Source organism: Sceloporus undulatus, chromosome 6 (assembly GCF_019175285.1).
Source record: "Sceloporus undulatus isolate JIND9_A2432 ecotype Alabama chromosome 6, SceUnd_v1.1, whole genome shotgun sequence".
Lineage (NCBI taxonomy): Eukaryota > Metazoa > Chordata > Lepidosauria > Squamata > Phrynosomatidae > Sceloporus > Sceloporus undulatus.
Window position 1 is genome coordinate 87457999 of NC_056527.1, and position 24655 is coordinate 87482653.

General features: G+C 39.3%; 1 protein-coding gene across 3 annotated transcripts in view; it reads right to left on the reverse strand.

Moving 5' to 3' along the window:
- Window positions 1-24655, reverse strand: part of IKZF3 (IKAROS family zinc finger 3) — a 46940-nt gene that overhangs the window by 15054 nt on the left and 7231 nt on the right. For 2 of the 3 annotated variants that reach the window (XM_042470954.1, XM_042470955.1), the window contains exons 2-6: window positions 22527-22580; window positions 21940-22053; window positions 6917-7186; window positions 6126-6293; window positions 1816-1932 (exon numbers count right to left, since the gene is read on the reverse strand). In XM_042470954.1, the coding sequence (XP_042326888.1) occupies window positions 1816-1932; window positions 6126-6293; window positions 6917-7186; window positions 21940-22053; window positions 22527-22580 (723 nt within the window). Of the gene's footprint in view, window positions 1-1815; window positions 1933-6125; window positions 6294-6916; window positions 7187-7960; window positions 8055-21939; window positions 22054-22526; window positions 22581-24655 lie in introns of those variants that run through there. The other variant, XM_042470956.1, reaches the window with a different exon arrangement.

Genomic DNA, 24655 nt, shown 5'->3' on the forward strand with positions numbered 1-24655 from the left:
CATAGTTTTTTATAAGGGCAAATAATTTAGTTTGTTTAGTTTTCTCCCTTCTGTGAAAGAAAATGAAGACTTTTGTACAGAATACCAGGAGAACATCTGAGTCAAAATCATGATGCTGCATTTTTCTTCTCAACTGGTTTTCTCGAATGCTATAAAATCCTTTTCTTGGCTGAGAGATGAATAAAATGAAATTTTCTTTCTATCCCTACTTGGAACAGGAGGCCAGTAAGAAGAGAGATGGAAAGAAGTGAACCTCATCAGAAAACGCTGCTTTATGACAGACTTCTTGTTTGTTCGTTTTTGGTCTCTGGATAACTTATGGTCCTTCAATTTAGCAGTGTCACCTAATAGTGTCCCTTTATGGGAAGCAATTCATACTTTTCCCGACACGTGACTTCTGTCACCCCAAGCCCACAGCCTAACATTTTTCAGAGCGAGAAGGTATGGTTAACAAAACCTCAAGAGTACGAAGTGAGACCTGAATGAGCACCATTGCTTCCTGTCACACCAAATGGTGCGGTCAAACTAAAAGGAATGGAGCACGGAACAAGACAACCCGTTAATGGCCTGATAAGAATCTCTATCAGGCAGGGGAGCCACATCTGAGTTACATGTTGCATGCAGGGTGCTTTTCTTTCCTTCTCAGCCATGTGGTCACAAATGTTAACCTTTTACCAAGACAACTTCCAGAGGAGCAGCCAAGCAGTCTAAGGCAAGTGATATACCCCAGAAAAGACAAACATTATGAAAAATCATCACACTTTCTTCTCCAACTAGTAAAATTAAATGTGCTACAGCTCCATTTATTTTTTTCATCCACCATTTTGTAAGGAAACAAATACATAGGTTCTATGGATCGCATCAACTGATTATACCAAAGCAACATTTGTTCTGACTCTGCATGACTGTATTGTAATCAAGTGTTCCAACCAGAGTTGAAATGAACGCTAGGAAATATTTGTAATTTAACTCTAAATTTCCAATTTTGGTGTAGCTGAGGTGTAACTTGAAATGTTAAACAAGAAACAATGGCCCAAATCAACTGTTTGCATCAAGGTTTTCTGTCCCCTTCCTACAGCAGCCTCTCCACTGCTGAAAACCTGTGCTGGAGAGTTTTTCAGCCCCCCAAAGCAGGTTTTTAAGGCGGCAGAAGGAGGCTGGAGGAAGGCTCAAAGATCTGCAAAGGATATTATCTGCATTATCATTTCTAGATTCCCATTTCAGGGGGATAAGGCACTGTTGAGCCTCCTAGGGCAATATGGGGAAGCAAGTTTGGGAGAACTTGGCCAGCCATGAACCATTGCCTTCTCCCAGCAACAATGGCAATAGATGTGCTGTACTTCCTTTCCACCTCAGCTTAACCTGGGGAAATGTACAAATGCAATGCAGGATTCTGGCTCATATGAGCTTTCAAGGCTAGTTTTTTTTGTCCGCAGCCTCCTTCTGGCCTCCCCAATTCCCCTTTCTTTTCCCAAGAATGCAAATTTTCCATGCTCTTCTAGAAAAAAGGACCTTGTACCTTTTAGCAAGAACCAGAAGAGGAAATTCCACTCATATTTGAATTCACTGGAGGGACAGAGAGTTTTGTTGCAGAAAACATCGTGTCCAGGTCCCCAGGTTTTTCCTAGCTATTCATAACATTCACTATCTGTCTATGATTTTAATTCCTCCACCTGTCCAAATAGTCACATAGGCTCCCATATCTTATAAAGAAAAGGAGATTATTAATCATAGGACTCTGTTTCAGAAGCACTACATCAGCATGCCAGCTTAATTAAGAATTTTCTACACAGAGCTAAATGTTAAGGAGCTTACCAGCTTCATTTAGGCTAGCATTCTGCTGATACGTTCGACATCTTTCTTTGTGTTCTTCCAATGAACTTCTTTGCTTATAGCTCCTTCCACAGAATTCACACTTGAATGGTTTTTCCACTAGAAATAAGTAAAAAATAAAAATAAGAAATCCACAGGTTGGGTTTTTTTGGGGGGGTCATTTAACAAAAATGTTAACATAGGAAGTCCTCAATATTATAATTATGTTCATACTTAGAACAAGCCTTCTAGGCTGAACCAAGGACTGGAAAAATTCTAGATGCCTAAATTGCCAGGACACCTAAATAGTTGACAAAAACATCTCGGGAGCTTAGTGCACAGAAATATAAAGCGACTTACTGCTCCCAATTTGAAGCCTGGTTTTATCGTATGGCTTTTGCACCCAAAACTGCCATCCAGGTACAGTCCAGTTCCAACACTGGTCCCTGAACTCACTTTGGTGGCCATTTCTCAAACTCGGGAGCTTTGAGTGAGTTCAGGAACCAGTATTAAAATTGGGCTGTACCCAGATGGCGATTTTGGGGGCAAAAGCCATGCGACAAAACCAGGTGGCAGAATTTGGCTTCAAATCAGGAGTGGTAAGTCACTATATTGCTGTGGGCTAAGCTCCTCAGTATATGTCCCTCATTCTCTCCCAATCATAGCTGTCTTACACATAGAAGAAATTAAGGTGGAGCAGGATAATTGTTATATTGGTTTCCTGTTACCCGCCTCAATCCTCAAAAGGGAGAGGCGGGATGCAAATAAATATGTTATTATTATTTATTGTTTTATTTTATTTTAAAAAAATTTATACTAACATACCTTATTTACAAAGCTTGCATTCATCCAGTGTGACATAAGTAACATATAAAATCAAAACATAAATCTATTAATTTATAAGCTTATTTATAAAGCTTTCCTAAGAAACTGTAAGTTTTAATATATTAACAAAAAAATCTACAGTCGGTCCTTCTTATACACGGATTTTTTATACACGGATTCAAGCATACACGGTTTGAAATGTTCCAAAAAAGTATAAATTTACCTTGATGTTCCATTTTTTATTAGGGACACCATTTTGCTATGCCATTATACTTAATGGGACATGAGCATACACGGATTTTGTTATACACGGGGGATCTTGGAACCAAACCCCAGCGTATAACAAGGATCCACTGTATAAGATTATTGTTTCTTGAGCAACCTGTTTCTAAGCAGCAGTCAAATGAAATATCATGGCTTCCCAGTCCTTTTCCCATTAAGCCATATCTTTTTTGTTTAATAATGCTGTTAATCTATCTAGTTCCTTCATTTCACCAATCTTCTATGCGAGGAGTAAATGGTAATTTCCAATTCTTTGCTACTATCATTCTAGCCGCAGATATTAAATATAATAATATTTTCCAACATTTCCTTTCTTCATCAAGGCCTAGTAATGAGGTCATGTTTAGCAGATATAATTCTGGCAACAAATCAAAACCAATTTTTAATATCAACTTAATTTCCAGATGAATCTTTACCCAAAAGGACTTTATAAATGGGCAATGCCACCATATGCACATATGTACCCACTTCCTTTTGGCATCTCTAACACCGGTTATCCTTTAGTTTATATATTCTGTCTAATGAACATGGTGTGAGATACCATCTATTTACAACTTTAAAATAGTTTTCTTTTAATGATTGTGCGACAGTAAATTTCTTTGTTTTTAATCTTTCATTGTCCCATTTTTCCAAATCTAAGTTGGACCCCAGCTCCTGCGCCCATTTTATCATGAAATCCTTAATTTCAAAAACAAAAACATTTTTGTTTTGTCTTTATTACTGCTGTTGATAAAAATAAAAATTAAAATAATAAAAAAAAGAAATCCTTAATTTCCACTTCTTCTAAAGATCTTTTCAGTAAGATATTATAGATTTTGCTTAATAACTTTTTCCCTTCATCTTCCATTAAGACAGTGTCCAATTCATTATCTTCTTTCTCAGAACCAAATAAATTCACATCCTTTATGAATCTTTCTTTAATCTGAATATAGTTCAACCAATTTATGTGAGAGCTTGTTCTAATTTCAATTTCATTTTTTGATCTTAAGTCGACATTTCCTTCATTATCATAGGTCAGTATATCTCTGTACATAAACCACTTCCGACCTTTCTCCCATTGGCCTAAAAGGGCCTCTTGTGGGGAGACCCGAAAGGGAAGCCCAATATAAAACATTTGTTTTACAATTAGTCAGTTATTAATTAATGTTTGGCTTAATAAGTGATCCTTAAAGACTTTATTCCTTTTAAGCCCATCGTACCAGACATATGCATGCCAACCGTACTGAATGTTATATTGTTCTATAATATAGAATTTGATTTACTTATTTCACTGTTCACACCAATCTTTCATCCAAACAATACCCAATTTTTCTTCTATTAAATTTCTTTATTTTTTATTAATATTCTTTGTTAATAAACAAGTTTTATTTTTATTCACTTTAAAACCCGCTAGTTTTCCAAAGGTTTCCAATTCTTGCTTCAATGTTTCCATACTTTTTAGGGGATTGTCTAGTATTAAAACTAAATCGTCCGCAAAAGCTTTTAATTTTATCTCCTTATTTTTTACTCTTATGCCTCTAATTTCTGAATTTTCTCTTACAGAGTTTAAAAGGACTTCCAGAACAGAAATAAATAACAGGGAGGACAAGGGACAGCCCTGTCTTGTCCCTTTATCTGTAAGGAACTCTGATGTCTTTTCTCCATTTATTGATATATAAACTTTTTGATGTTTGTAGATGTTTTTTATAGTTCCTAAGAAATTGTCCCCAACCCCCATTTGTTTAAGCGTTTCGAACAGAAAGGGCCATTTTACATTGTCAAACGCCTTTTCGGCGTCGACAAAAATCAAAAGTATTTCTTTTCTTTATTTGTTTTATAATATTCCAAAGAATTGATAATTGTTCTCATATTGAATCTTATTTGTCTACTTGGTATGAATCCATTCTGATCTTCATGAATCTTTAATTTTTTTTTAACCTATTTGCCAAAATCATTGCGAATATCTTGTGATCCAGATTATTATATTTTATTATGAGACACCAAGTGAATTCATAATTAATAAGGACACCACTTGTTGCCTTACACTCCTAACCCACCCAACCTTCCTCTGCCTGTTCACTTCTTTTTGCCAGCAGTCCACAACCCCTCCTGACTTTGAAGCCTATGGCAGGTTTTGCCCTATCTGACCTTTTCACTATTATTTCTTCCTTTTGTTGTCTTTGGCGCAGGACAGACTGTCCAAAAAGGACAGTCTCTCGGCACCTAGTTTTGGTCCGCGGGAAGCTGCAGCCTCCAGACCGCAGGACTTCCCTTTGTCTTGCGACGCCATTACGACATCACAATGCGCCAGTGGCGCACTTGAGACATCGTAATGGTGCCGCGACGTGCGGACACTATGCGTCTGGCATGTCATAATGGCGGCGCCCGTCTATACAGGGCGCCGCCATTTTGACGCCTCATCACGTGAGAGGGGCATCTAGAAGCGCCGCCCCTCGCATGTGACGAGGGCGTCCTTTCCTGTCTGTCTGGACCGGACCCCTGTTTTGCATTTTATATCACTTTCTTGAATCTTTCTTAAGCCTTCTATCATAACATGCAGTATCCACTGGCCTAACATTCTATGAAGTTTCCTCAGAGTCCTCCACCTCTCTTTCTCATTGGTATCTTCCAATTTCCACAAGCTTTCTTGTACATTTAACACTAGTTTCTCATTCCTAGTCTACTGTCTGCTTTGAATGTTCAACTATTTGGTTCTAGGTCCCTTATTGCCTGGCTTTCCTATTTCCTGGGGCATCCTGCCTTTTCCCACCTTCAGTGGGCATCACAAAGTTACTCCTTTCCCTATAGCATGTATATTAATGTCTTTTGATGCCCTATACTAAACAAACCATCTATGAACATTCTCTTCTATCACAGTAGCTCAGTCAACCAACATAAAACTTGCAAAAACATAACGTAACATTATTGATTACTACTATGACTAGCCATCAGTTTTGTTTATGTTGTTCACTGCTTATAAAAAGCTGGTGGGATGTGTGTGACTGCTAGTTCCACCACTTTCTTCTCCAAAAGTGGAACACATCAGTATCAATGACTTTATTAACCTTGTGTGTGGTTAGTTGGCATTCATGTAATCTCCTGCTACAAAATGATTACTCATAGTTGTGGGGAGTGCAAAGGTCTTGAAAGACGCATTGTAAGAAAAGAAGGGAAGGAAATTGGTCCATTCCAAAGAAAAACTGCAGTCACTTTTTGAAGTCACTTACCAGAATGTGTCCTTAAGTGACCGGTGAGTGCATCTCTCCTCTGGCAAGCATAGCTACAAAGGTGACATTTGAATGGCTTTTCTCCGGTGTGAAGTTTAACATGACGGAGAAGGTTGCCCTTCTGAGTAAAGGAGGCTCCACACTGATTACAATGGAAGGGTCGCTCTCCTTAAGGAAGGAGGAGGAAAAAGGCATTTAATTGCTATTTATACAACATTGTAATCTCTACAAAAAGGCATATAATACAAATTGTAGCACATCTCCCTGTTCCCAAAGTTAACTCAGTGGTGGACTTTACCAGAAAAGTTTACATGCAAAGTGTATAAAAGTTATAGTAACCAAGTCTTTGGGTATCTCATTATCTGCCGGCACTGCAGCCACTCACTCACAGTCACAAGGTTATGAGTTCAATTCCAGCCAGGGGCTCCATGGTCAACTCAGCTTGGCATCCTTCTGAGGTCACTAAAATGAATACCCAGCTTGTTGGGGGCAATTAGCTTATATGTTGTAAACTGCTTTAGATACTGCTTAGTTCAGTATGAAGTGGTATAGAAATGTAGCTGCTATTGCTATTGCTATTGTCTGTGTTTCTAAATGTACCACTGAGTCACTCTCCTGAGTGTGGCTCGTAATTGTCAAGGCATGGCATGGCATGGCATGGCAAGCCACAAGCACCTTCTGAAAATTTTGACAGGGATTACTATCTTACTAGCATATTACTGGTTAATAGAACATCCTTAAATCAAACGTTTTCAACATGCCCCTTGTCCTGGATGGCTAAGAATAATTACCAGTGTGGCTGCGTTTGTGAACCATCAAAACGTTGAGACTGACACAGCCCAATCCACAAATGTCACAACTGAGTTTTCCACCAGCTGGCCTGATGAGGTCGTAAGGCCCAGCATGCCTCTCTAGTTCAACGCTGTCGTACTCTCCGTACTCCTGCCGGCAGTTGTAAAGGACCCCAGGCTCTACTCGAGTTTCCATTGACTCAGAATTCAAAACATCATCCTCTTTTTCAATGTATTCCCCTTTGACTTTAGGGAAGCCATCTTCTGAGCCTGGGGGCACATGAGATGAGAGACATGTTCAAAAAGACCCCCAAGTATTGTATATTGTATTTTCTCAATTTTCTTCTTTGCTTCTCCCATACTGTATTTTTGTAACATTTTTAGAGACAGTTTTGATTCAATTGCAAGTGTAATGCCATTGTAACACCTGTCCTTTTGGCATTCAGTTTTCTCTTGGGCACAACTACCCACAGTAGTAAAAAAAGAACAAGGAGGGGAAAAGACACAAGTCTCTATAGTGTACTACAAAATTAGTACTAAGTGACTATGGGCTCATCCAAATTAGCAACTAGTGCCATCTCAGTCAACTACATATAATGTCATTTTGAGGCTGCATCCACACTGCAGAAATAATCCAGTTTGAGAACACTTTAACTGCCATGGCTCAATGCTGTGGAATTCTGGGAACTGTAGTTTTATGAGACATTTAGAGACATCTGGTGCCATAACAAACTACAAAGCCCAGAATTCCATAGCATGGAGCCATGGCAGTTACGGTGTGTCCAAGTGGATTATTTCTGCAGTGTGGATGCAGCATGGACTGCTCCTTCTTGTTTCTATGTCCACACACTTTAAAAAACAAACAAAGAAATAGATAAAATACATGGTCTATTTTTCCTTATTTATTAGTATGCTGAATGGGATCACACACACACACACACACACACACACACACACACCAACACACTCACAATCACACACACACCAAGAGTGTCTTCTGGCACTTTGAACAGGGAATCCTGACAATTTCTACCTTCCACTCACTTTTCCTTATTCCACCACCACCACCACCACCAGTTGTGGGAAAGGAATGGTCTCTTCCTCCAATTCTTCTTCTGCTACCTTTCATTTGTCTATTCAAAATTGCTTTTCATTAAAAAAATAAAATAAAATAATATCACAACTCATCGCCGAGACATCCTTAAATATATCTGGTTTTAATGTCTTTGCCTAAAAATCTCATGTTTCATCCCCCCCCCCATTAAATTTCATTGATACCATGACAAAATTTGCGCCCTTTATGTTTCTAAGATAGTCTTTATACAATCAATACTGTATAGGTGTTAACTAAGGAGTGAAACAGACTGCCCTTTCTGAAGGCGGATTGGGACTGTGGCAACTGCACGCCATGGCCCCAATATGACTTTTTGCCAGCCAAAAAAGAAATGGCAAATAGCCGCTCCTTTTTGCGTTGGCAAAAAGCCACCTTTTCCTCCCCACCATGGCTAGAAGCCAGTTTTAAGGCTCTCTGGCGGAGTGTGGTGTATAAATGCAGTGCCGCCAAAGCACCTGGAAGCTGACCCACATCCGGGCAGCTGGGCGGCTTGAAGTCATCTTCCAGGTATCTTGGGGGAGTATGTCATCTGTACATCATGCCCCCAAGATGCCCGAAAGCTGGCTTTTTAAGCCCGTCTGTTTCACACCTGTTTTCCAGTTGTCGGGACATGCCTTGTCCAACTCCTAACCCTGTCTATGGCTAGCAGAAACAAAATAGTGTGTGTAAAACAGATAACAGCAGAATCAATTACATAGAACAGAGGAAGTCTGAAAACCATGCCCTATGAGGAGTGACTTAGGGAGCTGGGTATGCTTAGTCTGGAGAAGAGGCAGTTAAGAGATGATATGATAGCCCTGGTTAAGTATTTGAATGGATGTCATATTGAGGATGGAGCAAGCTTGTTTTCTGCTGCTCCAGAGAATAGGAACAATGGATGTGAGTTACAGGAAAAGAGATTCCACCTAAACATTAGGAGGAAATTCCTGACAATAAGAGCTGTTTGATAGTGGGACACACTCCCTCATAGTGTGATAGAGTCTTCTTATTTGGAGGTTTTTAAACAGGCTTTTTTCTCCTGCTTGGCAATTTGAACTGCCAGTGGCTTGTTATATATTCCTTACGGATTATTTCTTAAAACGGTCAGATGAATAAATGCTAATTTAATTGGGAAGGAATAAAATGCACAACATTTAAAAATGAGAAACAGTGTTAAAGCACCAAAATCTAGTTCTCTCAATTTTTCTCAGTCCCAACATCATGCTCTTATAGTTAGAATGAAAAAATCATTTTCTGCATTTAGCAAATAAAATAATCCCAGGGACTATCGTTACTTCTGAAATAACAAACATTGGCTGGCATTCACTTGGGGATATAACACATGACTCTGTGGTTCCATTTGTAGCTGAGTAGGTTGTGGAAGAAATACATGGCAAAAAGTCTACATTTTTTAAAATTTATTTTAAAGATAGACCAATTCCATAGGAATTCAAGATTCGTGAAAAAGATAATGAAAGTGGTAATATTATTAGTCTGAAGACATTGAGAGTTATAGTTCTCATAATAAATCAAAACAGCATAGCAGAAAGCAAGAATTACTCTATTTAGGAAATTAGTTCAGTCTTTTATATTTTTAATGATACATGTCTTTATTCCTTTGTTTTAACAAGTCTGTGACTGTAAAAAATGAAACTGAAATATATTGTCTTGATTCTACCTTGGTCCAAGCATAGCCTTATTTTCTGCTTTATTAAAAACTCTCTCTCCTGGCCATACAGGGTATATTAGTGGTACTTATTCTAGTGGGAGGTATATAGTCAGCATGTCCTTAGAAGCCGTCTCCTTCATTGTCACCACACAAGTACTCTTGGCATTCAGAATAGGCTCTAAGACTGAACAATGGCTGAAACAATAGCTTCCACTTAACCGTTCCACTTCTACCGTTCCACTTTTACCGTATAGTTTCGACTATAAGTCAACCTCATGTATAAATCGAGGGCAAGTTTTGGGGTCAAAATTATTGATTTTGATATGACCCATGGGTAAGTCGAGGGTAAAATCTAGGGGCACATAACAAAGGATAGAAAGGATGATGCAAAAGAAAACAATGACAAAGAAATTACAAAATTCTAGCAGGCATAACTATTTGTGCTCAGAATAAAGGCTGATGGATGAAAAAAAATAGAGTACCGGTGATTCCAAGACAGGTTACATTTTTGTCTTTCACTGGGAGATGGTTCCTTTTTTAAAATAAGTGTTGATGTACAGTACTTACAGTACCTATATTGATCCCTGGGATACTTTTGCAGCACTCAACACCTCTAGCACCTGCAGACCAATGTTTTGCTGGCCCCAAAAGATTAATTGCTCAAGGGGGAACGATTTACCTTTTAAATAGGTTGCAAGGTTTCCCTGTACTGTTTTACATTAAGAGTACCTATTTTTAACAACCAGAAGTGGATTTCTGGCCACTTTGGGTTTTTTGTTTTATTTTTCAGTAGTCTGTGAGGCTAGGCTATAAAAGTGGCACCCAGACCTATATGCATATATGCATATCAACCTGCCCTCAAGGTTTCTGTAATATCATCACCTAATGGGAGATGTTTGCTTTGAGGTGCATCTGAATACTTGTTTGGGTGAGACTGAAAGGAGATGCATTTTGGCAGTTAAAAATAACCGGTGCAGTATGTGTGGGGAAGGTCTGAGTTTTACAGCTGGCTGACAAGAAGACATCTTGCAAGAAAAAGTCTGGTGTGAAGGTCTCTAAAGAAAGCTGTTGCTTTTCAGAACCTGATGTTGCTTTATAGGGCAGCACTGTTTGCCTGGGGGCCTTCCCTGCTATCCAGTGCTGAGGTTGGATACTCTAAAGAAACAGATGTTACAAATGAAGCCACAAGTCTCCAGTACTGTACCATCTTCTCACAAGGAAACTGATAGTGCCAAATGTTGCCCCTGCTAGGAGAAGTGGAAGTACGAAACAACACTCTTCTCCTATTTAGGGATTTTTGCCTGGGAAGTCGTGCACAGATGTATAATTCTTACAGCACATTCTTCTAAAAGTCCCCCAGGGGAACATACCTGCTATTTAACTTCCCTTAGGGCCACCTGCCTCTGCATACTACATCTATGACTTTGATAACTTTTGATAAGGAACTGAAAGGATGCACCTGAGCTCTCCTGACTGAAACCTCTGCCATGCTCCGGCTGTTGAAGTTTCCTCCAAACAAAAGCTTGAGTGATTTTCAGTTTGCATGCTGGCACTTTAGAGAAGAAGAAAAATGCGGAAAACATGTGCTGGCCATGTAAAAAGGACAGAAAGCAGGAACTGTGAGAAAAGAATCGTTCTTAAGAAATAGTCTGATAACCATTACGCACATGGTAGACTTTTTTGAGGCCCTGCCTTGCTCAGTGTTTTATTTCAGGAGTATAGCAATTCTATTTGGGTTTTAATCTGCATAGAAAACAACATTATCTGACCTTGAAGCCTTTTCTGGCTACATGTTACACTCACAACTTAAAACTGGAATTTAAACAGATTTTAATGGCATTTAATGATATTTAAAGTATACTGTCTGGATCGACTCTCCTAGGTCACACATGGCCAGAAGTAAGGACCCAACTGCATGAATACCCTTCAGTACCACCTGAATTTAGGACAACAACCAGAATGTCTTCACCAAATGCAAGGTTATGGCTAATATTGTCATTTCCCCTCATTCTTTCTTCTGTACAGTTTTTAATGCCTTTGCTTAATGAAGAACCCAGTGGGGCTTTGAACACTTATAATGTGTGTAATGTGCATTTTGAATGGCCCAGTAAAAGTATCACTGTTTTGTGGATTTTGAATGGCACTGTACTTTGCTATGTAGCCAACATGGCTATCCCTGGGGAGATATATATATATGTGTGTGTGTGTGTGTGTGTGTGTGTGTGTGTAGATATGTGTATATATGTGTGTGTGTGTGTGTGTGTGTGTGTGTGTGTGTATGTATGTATGTATGTATGTATATAATATTAACATAAAGGCATTGTCTGCTGGGAATGCTAAAGGCTTCTCTCAATTATGCTGCAACCAAGTATACACTTAAAATGAGTAACCCTCACTGAATTCAATGGGATTAACTTCTGAATAGGCATGCATTGGATTGTGCTGTTAGACCGTAGTAACTCTATGAAGTTAGAAGCTTCACTGAAATCACAGAGCCTACCTAGCCAGTAAACCTATTTAGGATAGCGCCCATAATGAAGGAGGAGATACTAGCTGCCCTTTCCCATTTATCAGCCTTTGAAATTTGACTGTTATTGCTCATCATCCTCCCAACGCTCACAGAAAATTAGCTCCAAGAAGAGATATGGTTTCCACACCTGTTTATAGGTGGCTAAATCCTTTCCCCACTACAAGAAAAATGCACAGCCTGAACTGAACATGAGAAAATTAATCTTTTGGACTAAGGTAGATGAACAGTCCTGATCTGGAATGGTTTATGGGAATAGTATTCAATACTCATGGGAGTGGAGAAATCTAATTAAAATATTTTTTTTACATACTCGGACATTTCACAGACTGTTTATAATAGGAAATGTGCTAGAATCTAGATCACTCACTGAATTCCAAACAAAACAAAATCTTATGTTAGAAATTTAAATCCATAAGGAACTTAAAAGGAAAACTATGCTCCCACACAGTTCAACATTTCGCAGATGGAAACTGGGACACATGTAGCTAAGCAGCAAGAGAGTGTGGTTAAGATGGCAAATTAATGAGAAAAAATACACAAGCTAGGAGAGGCTGCAGCATGGTGCTTTTGCTTAAGCCTACAGGAAGGGCAGCATGTTCTTCCCTCTGGTCTTCTTCTTCCTGCTGAGTTAACTGAATGCAAACTATGTTTGCACTTTGAACTTGGTTTTCAGCAAGTGAAGTAAGCTGAAAACAAAGGGAGCAAGAGAGAGGAGGAGAGAAAAACTGGTACACTGCAAATGCCGCTGAAAAGGTGGGACAGTAGAGAATTAATTGGGACTATCTCTACCAAAGCTAGATAGTTGAAGAGTGTGCTGTCTGTTTATGCAGTTAGCTGGATCAGAAGACATAACTTTTGAAAATATGCTTACTTTACATCAAAAAGGGGGGGGCAGTGGTCATTCAGATACATTATTGTTTCCATTATCCTTGTCCCCTGGTTATGCTGAATAGGTGTTAAAGGCTAACAACCTCTAGAGCAGTGCTACTGTGTACTACAGAAGTAAACCAGTTGGACACCACTTTAACTGCCATGATGCTACCTTACAATTTGTAGTTTGGTGAGGCACCAAAGCTCTCTGACAGGCCAGACTGAATAACTCACCAAATTATAGATCCCAGGATTGCATAGGATGGAGCCATGACAGTTAAAGTGGTTTCAAACTGTTTATTTCTGCAGTGTGGCGAGGCTCTAAGTCAGGGGTAGGCAACCTTTTTGAGCCGGGGGCCGGGTTGCTGTCCCTCAGACAATTGGAGGGGGGGGCCGAAGCCAAAAAATAAATAATTAAATATTTTATTAAAAATTAAATAAATAAATAAACCGGGACTGATGTAGGAAAAATTTTTTCAAATGGAGGACACTTTTTAAAAAATGGAGGACACACGACAAAATTTGCTGATTTTTAAAAAAATGTTAAGATAAATGCATGTTTCTGAGGCTTCTATAGACAATTGCCCCACCGTGCTCCCTCGCGCGAGAGGCCAAAGGCCCCGGTGGCAATCGGTGGCAGGACTGGGCTGGGGCCGGTCCCAAGGCCTCGCCGAGCCACATCCGGCCCACGGGCCGCAGGTTGCCTACCCCTGCTCTAAGTGGTGATCCATGAACTGGTGCTGATTCTGAGCCACTGGCTTCAGTCCCTGGCACCCTAGGAAGGAAAATTCAACAGTCCTCCACATCTGGTAGCTTCAGATGCACTAATCCAGAGGGCTACATGTACCTCACCTTTGACATACAAGCAATGACCATCATCTTGACAGCATGTTACAAACAGTAACTATCCTGGAGCTTGCAAAGAGATCTCACAAAGCACTCAGGCAATGTGTTCCCCGCAATAAAGAACAGTTCCCCTCTGTTTGTTCGTTCCAGGCCTTTTGCACTCATGCATAAAGAAGCTTTATCTTGCCCTCATATCTCACTGGATTGCAAAGTTTGCAAATGATATGGGTTCACAGTTGCAGAAAAGTCAGCACATGTGACATTAAAGAAAATAATAAAAACGAGGATGCATAAAGCCATCTAGATAACAAAGGAATTTAATCATCATAATGTGATGAGTTAATGTCATATCTGATTTACTAGAACAATTCAGAGATAAAGAGACCTCATCCTTGCAGATGTTCAGCCAACCAGATGGGTTCTCCCTCCATACATATTCGGTATATATAGTAACTTCATTTGTATGCCACCATTTCCTAACTACCCAATTAAAAAAAGTGAGCATGCCTAAATGGCCTAACAATGTTTTGACAGCAGCTAATTAGTTTTAGGAGTCTTGAGCAGTAAAAGCCCAAATGACAACAATCTATATATAGATATTACAAATTAGAAACCAAACTGCAGACAGGCAGAAGTGGATTAAGAACTGATTCTAGCCTAACAGGATTTTTAGGGTATATCCACACATGACACTAAAAGCACCTTCAAGCTCTTCTGAGTAGTTCCTATTCCTATGTGAATATTGTATACATAGTCTACAAAGAAAGAAAGAAAGAAAGAAGGAAAGAAAGAAAGAAAGAAAGAGCTATTTTAAATAAGTGCTACCATAACTATTGACTGGAAATTAGGTCTGGAGCTCATCTCCATTACACAGTATCTAGGGATCTTTTTGCACTACACAAATGTAGCATGTTTCTATGGAAGGGATGGGCAGATAAAGAGACTGTTACTTAATCAAATACTTGGTGGGGATGATGAATTCCTACCCTTCTCACCACTGCAAGAGAAGTTTAAGTTATCTCTGTCAGCAAAATGGCAGTATTTGCAAGTGAAACGTTTTCTAGAAAGCAGATTTGGCCCTGTAGTCCTGCTTCTGAGGTTCCCTTAATATTAGAGACATTAATTGAGGCTGACCACGTTTCTAAACTACGGTATGTATGTATATAAATTTCTGTTATGAATCAATTAATATGACACAATAGGTTTACAACAGGAATGGAACATGGAATTGAAATGCCCAGTTCTGGTTAACTAATGGTTAAAGTAACAATATAGAAGTCTTCAGTTAAATTTTCATGCAGCAGAAAGGGCTGTTTCGGGTATATTGGCCACCACAGTGTCTTTTTATCTAAAACAGAAGTTGCTGGAGTACTTTAATATTTAAAGATGTGCACGTTCTTTTCGATTATTTACCTATATCTTGGAAACAAATGAAGTGTCCATGGAAATGGATTTTTCATGCCCTTTTGACTACTAAAAGTTTGATTGGAAGTATTGGAAACAGTGGCATCACTAGGGGTGTAGGGGTGAGGAGGGGTGACACCTGGTTGGGCTTCCTCCAACTGTGGCATGTGTTTGTGTTCATGTGTGTGTGCTGACTGGCAATGCCTCAATGAACCCAAACAGAGCACCTGGTGGAAATTTCACATACTAAAAATAAGAACAAAACTTACTGAATTCCCTAACAAGCATGAATGCTTGCTGACAGTTTAGTTCACCTTGGGGGGGGGGGGGGCGACCCTTAGGAAACAATTAATAAATTAGCTAAGCAGATCAGGAGAGGGCATGAACAGGAATTTTTGAAACACAAACTTGTGCCTCCACTGGAGAAGGTATATTACCCAAAGCAATGCCAATTCAGAATGAAGAACAAAATACTTGTAGTGTGCCTTCAAGTCATTCATTTCCATGGCTGAGCAGGGATTTGAACTCTGGTCTTCAGTGTCCTAGTCCAATACCTAAACCAGACCACCACACTGGCTCTACAAAATACTTTGATTGTTTCCAAACCTTCCAGACCCTAGATCATCTGGCCTGCTGACAATTTTCCAAGTGAAGTTGAAGGGTTTCGCGGTTGGCATCCGCACTGCACAGCACCGGCACGCTCCCAAAAAGAAGCCACCTAGAGCAGCTCCTTTTTAGGCGTGCCATAATGGCACTTGTGTGCCTTGATGATGACACTTCCAGCGAATGCCATTTGAGCATGCGGATGCCCATGCCCATGTTCTGAAAAAAATTATTCCTGACGTTTCACCTGCAACTGTGGCTGGCATCTTCAGAGTTACTACTCACAGAGTAAGTACAGTTGGAGATTTTTACTATACAAAGTCTCAGCTGTCAACATCTCCATTCATGAAGAGGCAAACTACATAGATAAAAACCTTGTTAGACACTGGACTAAACAAACCTAAGAGTGCCAGCAAATGTCAGAACAGACCAGTGGCTCTAACTTTCAGCCTCTAGATAGTTTTTCAAAAACCCCAATCAGTAGTCAGGGATTTTGATAGTCAAAACATCTGAAGAACCAAAGGCTGAGAACCATTAATGTAGTCAAAACTGAGTTAAGGGGGGGGGGGGTTACAGACAGCTGGCTCCATGCTGCCCGTCTTTACCTCTTGTCAGCGCAGCTCCAACCGCACCGCACAGCACCGACACGCTCCCTAAAAAGAAGCCGCATAGAGCAGCTCCTTTTTAGGCGTGTCATAATGGCACTCGTGGGCCTTGATGACGGCGCTACCAGAGAGTGCTGTTTGAGGGCGCGGATGCCGATGCATCATCATCACGTGACCCGTGTGGGTAGGGCCGCTACAAGATGGCACATGGGCGCAGTTAGGATGGGAGCATATGGACGCCCAGCCCTACTGAGTCCAAAAATTGGCTCGAGCACAGCAATTTGTGCCAGTCTGTATCGGGCCTAAATTAACCAATATAAGGAACTCTGTAAGCTCATGTTTTGTGTTTTTAAAGGCCTCAAGTTCAGTTTTCATATCCAAACAAAACCTGTGCAAAATTAATAATAAATATGATAGCTTCTGGTCTCTCCCTCACCTCCCTCCTCTTCACACTAACACAAAAGTGATATTTTTTATATCTGGAAGTATATCTTTGCTCATAATGTACCATGTATATTGACAACAGTAGACCAAAGAAACCCCAACCCAACCCAGTCATAATCAGCACATGTTGATCTCCTTGGTAAAGAAGTTGGATTTTTAAAAAAAGAAAAACAAGAAGACACAGAGAATACACAGCCCTGACTGTGAGTTTCAAATCAGAAACCACAATCTAAGGAAGGTAGTGCCAATACAGTAAATGTATATTCCACCATCTTTTTGTGTGTATTTAATCCTTTATAAAATCCCCTTCTAAGTGAACCTCTGCAGAAAAGTACTTGCTGAAGTTGCTCAATAGGCTCTCTCCACCACCACCATCCTGTTCCTTTTCCCACTGGCAGGATATGAGAGATGTAATATTCTGATTAAAAATACAGCACTTCCTTTACCAGCACAGCCACATGTCTGCTAAGGTGATGGTGGCTAGAATCCCAGCCAAGCACCTGAGTGAGCTTTTACCAAATTTTCCTAACTTGCTCCTGATTTCTACCTGCTCCTTTTCATACCCACAAAATATCACCATCACCAATCCAACTGAATTCGAAGCCCAAAGCCTAGACATTTCTATTGTGTCCCTTTTACTGTGCAAGCATAAAGTCTAGGATGGCAAATGAGATACTGAAAACTTCAACAGAACCATAAAGCTACAGTTTGGCCTGGTTTGATGCAACAACTAAAATGTGGCCTTACTCATTCTCCATACCCCACTTTTCATGTCTTTCATTGCATGTGTGCCTTTGAGGATAGTGTTTTGACTCCATTCCTTCCATTTTTAAAAATTATTATTCTGCTATTACTACACAATCACAGCAAAAATAAAAATAAAAACCCTGAAAAATACAGTGTAAAAACAACCTTAGCCTGCCTGCAAGAAGAAGGAATGAGAGGAGAAGGATCGCCCCACTCATGCTATATGAATACCATGAATCACTACTGCTGAAGGGAACTATCACACTAAGAGGCTAATGGAATAGGAGTGACATTAGGAGCCTATTGATGGGTTCTCCCCAACAATGAAAAGGTGCACTGCAGAAACAAATGAAATGCAAAGCAGCAACTGCATAGACACAATGTTGTGTGATAAGTACTGGGCAAATATTCTGATATCTTGGTTTCATTCCAACTTACTGCCTTGTGTAATAAAGTCCTGTTTATCTCTCATCGCTTTTTCTTTCTCCTCCTTACAACCTACTCAGTCAACTGCCATGGGAGGGACAGTTCACTCTTGCTAGAGGACTGCTTAGAATTAGAATAAAAGCTACAGGTTTTCTACCCTGCACTACCAGGAGGACAGTGAAAATCTGTGAGGACTCTAGGAATGATGAGAGAGTGTGATAAAGAAGCTACACTATAACCTCTTTTCCTAAACCCTGGGTGTGATATTCTGGCTCATAACTGTAGCCAATAGTCAGAAAACCAAGGAAAGTTGGTATATGGGACTTTGGAAGGAAAGTTGGTATATGGGACTTTGGATTGGGGAAATGGGGTTTGTACAAGTGGAAATATAAATCTGAAAATGGTTTATGCCATATGAACAATAGGATTGAAAAAAGCTCCTTGAGGTGGTTTAAAACCATGATTGGGGAAGGGTGACATTTCCAGTGTGCAGCCAGGAACGGGTCCTTGCTTGCTGACAAATCACATAAGCTATCCCACCATCAAGTTAAGTGCAACAAGAGGAACACTTCTACACATAAGTAGCAGAGCTAAAGACTTCTACAAGAGGAGGCCCATGCACTGCAAAATGCACAAATTGAAATGTATGGTATACATGGATATGTCATTCTTGACAGCACCTTATGAGAAACAAAAACAGTGCTGTTTTCCTTTTTAGCTTACGCCACCATAATGAGCAACCCAAAGGGGAAGTTCATGGCCTCCCTCATTATCAGCTTAGCTTCTTATCTCTTGTCTTGGTGCAGACAGTTGCTGTCCTGCTAACTCCACAGTTACAAGGATGATAAAGTCAACATTTCCAGATTAATTAATGATAGTGCAAAAAAAATATTTTTCAAAGTTAAAACATTGCTTGGCCTTTCTAATAGGCACTGACGGTGATCAATGGAAGATTTTTATTTACATTCTCAAACTCTTCACTGTTAAAATAATCAGATGAAAAATAAGACTTTTGCATCTTCAAGTGGTGTGATGTGCACTTTCAGAAGGTGGGACTTGCAAGAAAAGTTGCACTTGATATGAAAATATTTTTTCCATTAAAAATAAAAGAAGCCAGAGCTAATTTTCTAGAACATGTAATTTGAAACATGTGGAAAATTCTCCATGCAAGGAGAAGACTTGGCTAGAACTTGCCTCTGAAATACATTATTATTCTGATTAGAAGGCATTCTTCTGTGTGAAAGTCATGCTATCCACCTCTCCCCCAACAGTATGAAATGGTCTGGGCTGTGAGGAATGGCTTAAGGAATCAGGTAGTTGTAGCTTTGAGAAGAGAAAATTGAGAAAGAATATGATAGCCTTCTCTAAATATCTGAAGGGATGTCATGTATAAAATGGAGCAAGCCTGTTTTTTGCTGCTCCAGAGACCTCTAGGACATAAACCAGTTGATTCTAATGGTAAGAAAAAAGAATCCAGCTGAGCATTAGAATTTCCTGATGGTAAGAGCTGTTTGACAATAGAATGGCTCACCTTGGAAGCTGGCAGACTCTTCATTGGAAGTCTTTAAAAAGACATTCTCTCAAGGGTGCTTTAGTTATCTATTCTTGGACTACAGGGTGTTAAACTAGATGACCTTTTAGGTTATTTCCAACTCTATGATTTCATAAGTTTACCACCTCATTGAAGATTAGGCTCATGATATTTTGGTATTTGGTAATTAAAAAGAAAGAGTATAGCTCACTGGGCGTTTCTTCATATATGTCCTGAAATGAATCGCAACTCAGCATGAGAAGAGAGAAACTGTTTTCCACACTCCTCATCTCCTACATTGCCACCCTGGCTCCATTGCCACCTGAGGCGGCTTCATCCTGCTCAGTTATAGGGCAACCTCTGCCCTGTCCCTCTTTTTGTATTCAGCATTACACAATGTCTTTTTAATTCTGCCCCTATTTCTCAACAATCTACTTTCCCTCTTAAAAAACCAGACAGAGAACTATTTTACACAAGGGTAAAATAGCATCAACAAGGTTTCAGAGTAGTGGTAGCAAAGGCAAGTTAATTAGATTCTCTCAGACTACAAAATGAACAGTCTTTGTGGCTACATTTCAAAGCCAATGTCTTGTCTTCATCCTACAAAATTTTGCCAGAGCTGACATCACACTTGACAAGTGCTCATTCTCATCTCCAGAGAGCTTAATGTTCTCCTTCAAAATCCTAGCTCATGGTTCAAATACAACAGCTCGCAGCACAGTGGTTTCATATGCCATGCATTGCTGATTCTTGCAACAACCAGAGGTGCTGCAGAGAAATGGCTCTACCATATTTTCTGGCAAAGTGCAACTCTAATGGTTTCCACAGAGTACAAAAAAGAAAAAAATAATAAGGAAAAATAGATTTGAAAAAAAAGGAATCCGCTTGCTTGGGAATAGTGAGATGGAGAGGGTACAGGGGAGAAGAAGAAGAGACACTGGCACTGCCAGTCTTGCAACTGTCCCAGCTGCAACATTTTACATTTGAGGACTAGTGCAATTGGGAGGTCATTGACGAGTTTCCTGTCAATGAAAAGGGACACCTTAATCGCACTTGGGGGGCACAACAGCTATGAGTCAGAGGCATCATTGTGCAATAAGCATCACCAAAGTTGCTTTTTTCTCCAGCTCTAATCACAGTTTAAAAGCCATGTGTAGTAAGCTCCTGAGCCTCCTTTGCCTGTGTCTCAACTAGAAGTGGGAATCATGGATGATGTGCTGGGCAGCAACTCCTAGTATTCCTCACCTCATTGGCTACACTAGCTAAGGCTGTAGGGATTTGCAGTCTAACAACATGGATATGGCTGTGTGAGACTTATCTCTGACTTACATCTCTCTCCACCTCACTTTCACCAAACCTTGGAAATCACAAGGTGATTTATATAGTGATCAAGTAGGGGGTAACAAAAATTTAATGAAGTTGCAATGCAAAAGTAACACAAAAAAGAGAAGGCATGCAGTTACTGTACTGGTGTAATGAGTAAAGGCTTTCTAGTTGTTTTTAAATTTTACTTTTAAAGGGCATTTTAAGGGGCATTTTGACAGGAAGGTTTATGTAGTTCTATGCTATTTCCATATGAATCTGAAGTGTAAGGTTCCAGATCAACTACTAGTGAGGGCTTCCATGCCTTTAATGGTTGTGTAAAGAGGGAATGTCAGAGGGAAATTGTTGTTTCTCATGCAAGTAGGTAAGAAGTAGCACCTGCTGAAATTCCTTCATCGACACAAACATTAGAAGCAAAGAAACCATCTCCAGTTTTCAGTCTGACAACCCTACCTAAGATGTCTCCCCTCTGAAAATAATTGATCAGTAACTAATAGAAGGATTACAAGCAACAGAACAAGCTATTATCTAAACACTGCAAGGAATAGTGACAATAAAATACAACTTTAAAAAAAACTTTAGAACAAGCAACAAATTACTTTATAAAAGAGTCACTTTCAATTTTTTTATTTCACACTTAATTTTTTCTAAAACATACAAATAAATAAATAGTAACTTTCCAAGCTTCCCCTATCACTTCAGTATTACTTCATTAGTAGAGAAAGGAAATGGCAGGATGGAATTCAGAAGATGAGAGAAACAGGAGAAAGATATAACTCTTCTGAAATGGTGTCCAATTAAATCAAGGGCATTTTAAGAAAAATAACGTGTTTTGTTGGTTCAGTTAATTAAATAAAAAATATTATTTCTCAAGGTAGCAGCATATTGTTCTACCAAATTATTTGCTTTTAATTATCCAGTTTCCAGTTTACCTTCTCTCCCTCTTCCGTTTGTCAAATGACATTCCTTTGAATCTTCACTATTGTTCATATTTTCCATGTCATGGGATGTATTGGAATTGCCATCATCCTGAATATCTTGAATATCTGGAATGATTTTTTAAATAAATAAATAAATAAATAAATAAACAATTAATTATGATGGGAAATCATTTAGGCAGCTGCAATATTTCTGTTTGCTAAAAACAGGGAGTGCTGTCTATATTCCCGTTTTATAGCTATGGAAAACTGAAGTTGAGTAAAGAACTTAACCATCCAGCAAAAAAAATGTAAACTGAGTTACTATTTAAATCCTAGTCTTTTGGTTTCAAACCCAATACACTAGATTTAGAAATACAGTTCGACTGTTAACAGCAGCAGCAAATTATTTAAAACATTCACATGTAGGCGACAGTCCTGTGCCCTGAAAGAAAATATGCTCTATAAATGCCATATATTAGGCATCCTGGATCAAGTTTCTATCTATGATTTTTACTGATACTACTATCTGTAAGAGCTCATGGCTATGGAGCAGAGAAAAATCTTGTAATGGTGGAGAGATGGGAGGGACATGACATTACCTGTAGGTTCTGGCTGTTCCCGACAATTGCTTAGGTCCATGCCAGCAGGTGAATCTGAAATATGCCACAAAGAAACAGTTCAGTCTCTACAACAACCACTGGAAATTTTGAAAATAATGGTCACAGACAATTTTGTTTTTCATTTTCCTCTTTACATTCCCCTTTTTATAGCCTGTCAATATCCCTGACAACTGAGGAAAACCCTGTGCATTAGATGAAGTGGGCTCAAGTCTGTGAAAGTAAATGCTGCAATACAGTATCCCTTAAGTACCAGAAGACTTTATTTACACTAAATATACATTTCAGTAATCTATCAAAATCACATAGAAAGCTTTGATCCTTTCCTAATGTTCCTTCATCTGCTTTTCTGTTTTGTCCTACAGATATTTTGTCTTAGTGTCCACTACACTCCATTCCCCTCTGCTCCATCTGTGAGATGGCTTCCAGTGGCTGAAATGGTTTACTCCTCTTCAGGACCCAGATTTTAAAAAAATCAAAACTGGATTCCACAAAGAGTATATAATGTCTTTTATTGTCATCTGTTTTGTCATGAATTCATACCACCATACTGTACATTACAGCAGACACGTATAGCTGTCTGTTTAAACAAAAAAGCAACCAGCTATGCATGTGTGTGATTCACAAATTCACACACAACGGAGAACATGGAACATGGAACATGGTCCCAACAATATCAACTCACTCTTCCCCCAGATCTGCTGTTTTGTCCTACTGCTTCCTTCCTGGGGAAAACAGCAGTTTGGATGGTGAAGGTCATTGAGTCTGTGGCACAGGGTTAAAGTGTTTTAAAAAGAAGATACTCTCCATGCCCCATGAATTGGTCCTAGTCCTGATTGCTTCTTGTGTCCTCTATTTAAACCAGAAACATGGATGTGTAATGCAGTGACAATTAATACAATATGCAGCTTGTCTAAGGGTCCCTGCCTTTCTCTCACACAATTTTGTCAGTCCAACCAAGAATTTAAACTGTCTGTGCAGGCCTACAGTTTCTCATACAGTATTGAGCACACAGAACAAACCTTTTAAGTTGCATCACAGGCAACGTTTGGGAAGTTGTTTTTTAAACCCAGTTTGCTCCTGTAACACGTTAGAAGTCTTTGCTGAGTTAGTTGTTGCCATTATACATGGCAGCGCTGGAAAAAATAACTCATCTTGATATTTATTGTGGTGCTTGTATTTTTCCAATGATTTCCAATTTTTTAAAAGGAGAAAATCTTCTTTGGGTTGATAAAGAAAAAGGCATATAAAACTCCCCCTCCAAAAATTCTTGAACAAATGCCCTTTAAAGTAACTACTGAAAGTAATTAGAAACCACTCTGCACTACACCCAAAAAGTAACTGTACACCTACATGTTGGTACTTTGGTACATATGGTACTTTGAAAATTTGATTTTGTGGCACCCTTGCTATTCCAAGAAAGTAAATATGTTGTTTATTGTTTGTTAATTCTAAAATCTGATACTAGGAAGCCAATAATCTCTTCTTTGAATGTATCAGCCATTATTTTAATAATAACAGCAAAGGTTTGACAGCACCAGGTTTCTCCAGAGTGGAATTTTTCAAATCTTGTGTCTGCCAGGAACTCTTTTAACATTGGCTTGCCTTCCAAGGATCTGTTGTACTTTGCAAAGGATTATGAGCCATGTTTAAGATGCACAGTCTGTTACCCTTGAGCTTCATCATCATGCTATGTAATATGAGGCTCCACAGTTGAACATATTCAACTCTTTTCCCAGTGGCTGCACATTGTAAGGCAAGACTGGTAGCGTGAACAAACTGGCCAATGAGAAAGTACAAAATCCCTTAGAAGAGCGGTTCTCAGTCTATGGTCATCAAGATGTTTTCAACTTTAATTCCAAAAATTGGTTATTGGTCAAATAGCCATTGGCAATGTTGTCTAGGGCTTTTGAAAGCTGGAGTCCAAAACATCTGGAGGACTTAAAGTTGGGAGCACAACATGAAAGGCACTATTCCACACCAACAGGTTTTTCAGTGTCACTTGTTGTGTGCCTTCAAATCATTTCTACGTATGGCGACCCTATGTCAAATCTATCATGTTTTTTCTTGGCAAGATTTGTTCAGAGGAGGTTTGCCATTGCCTTCTCCTG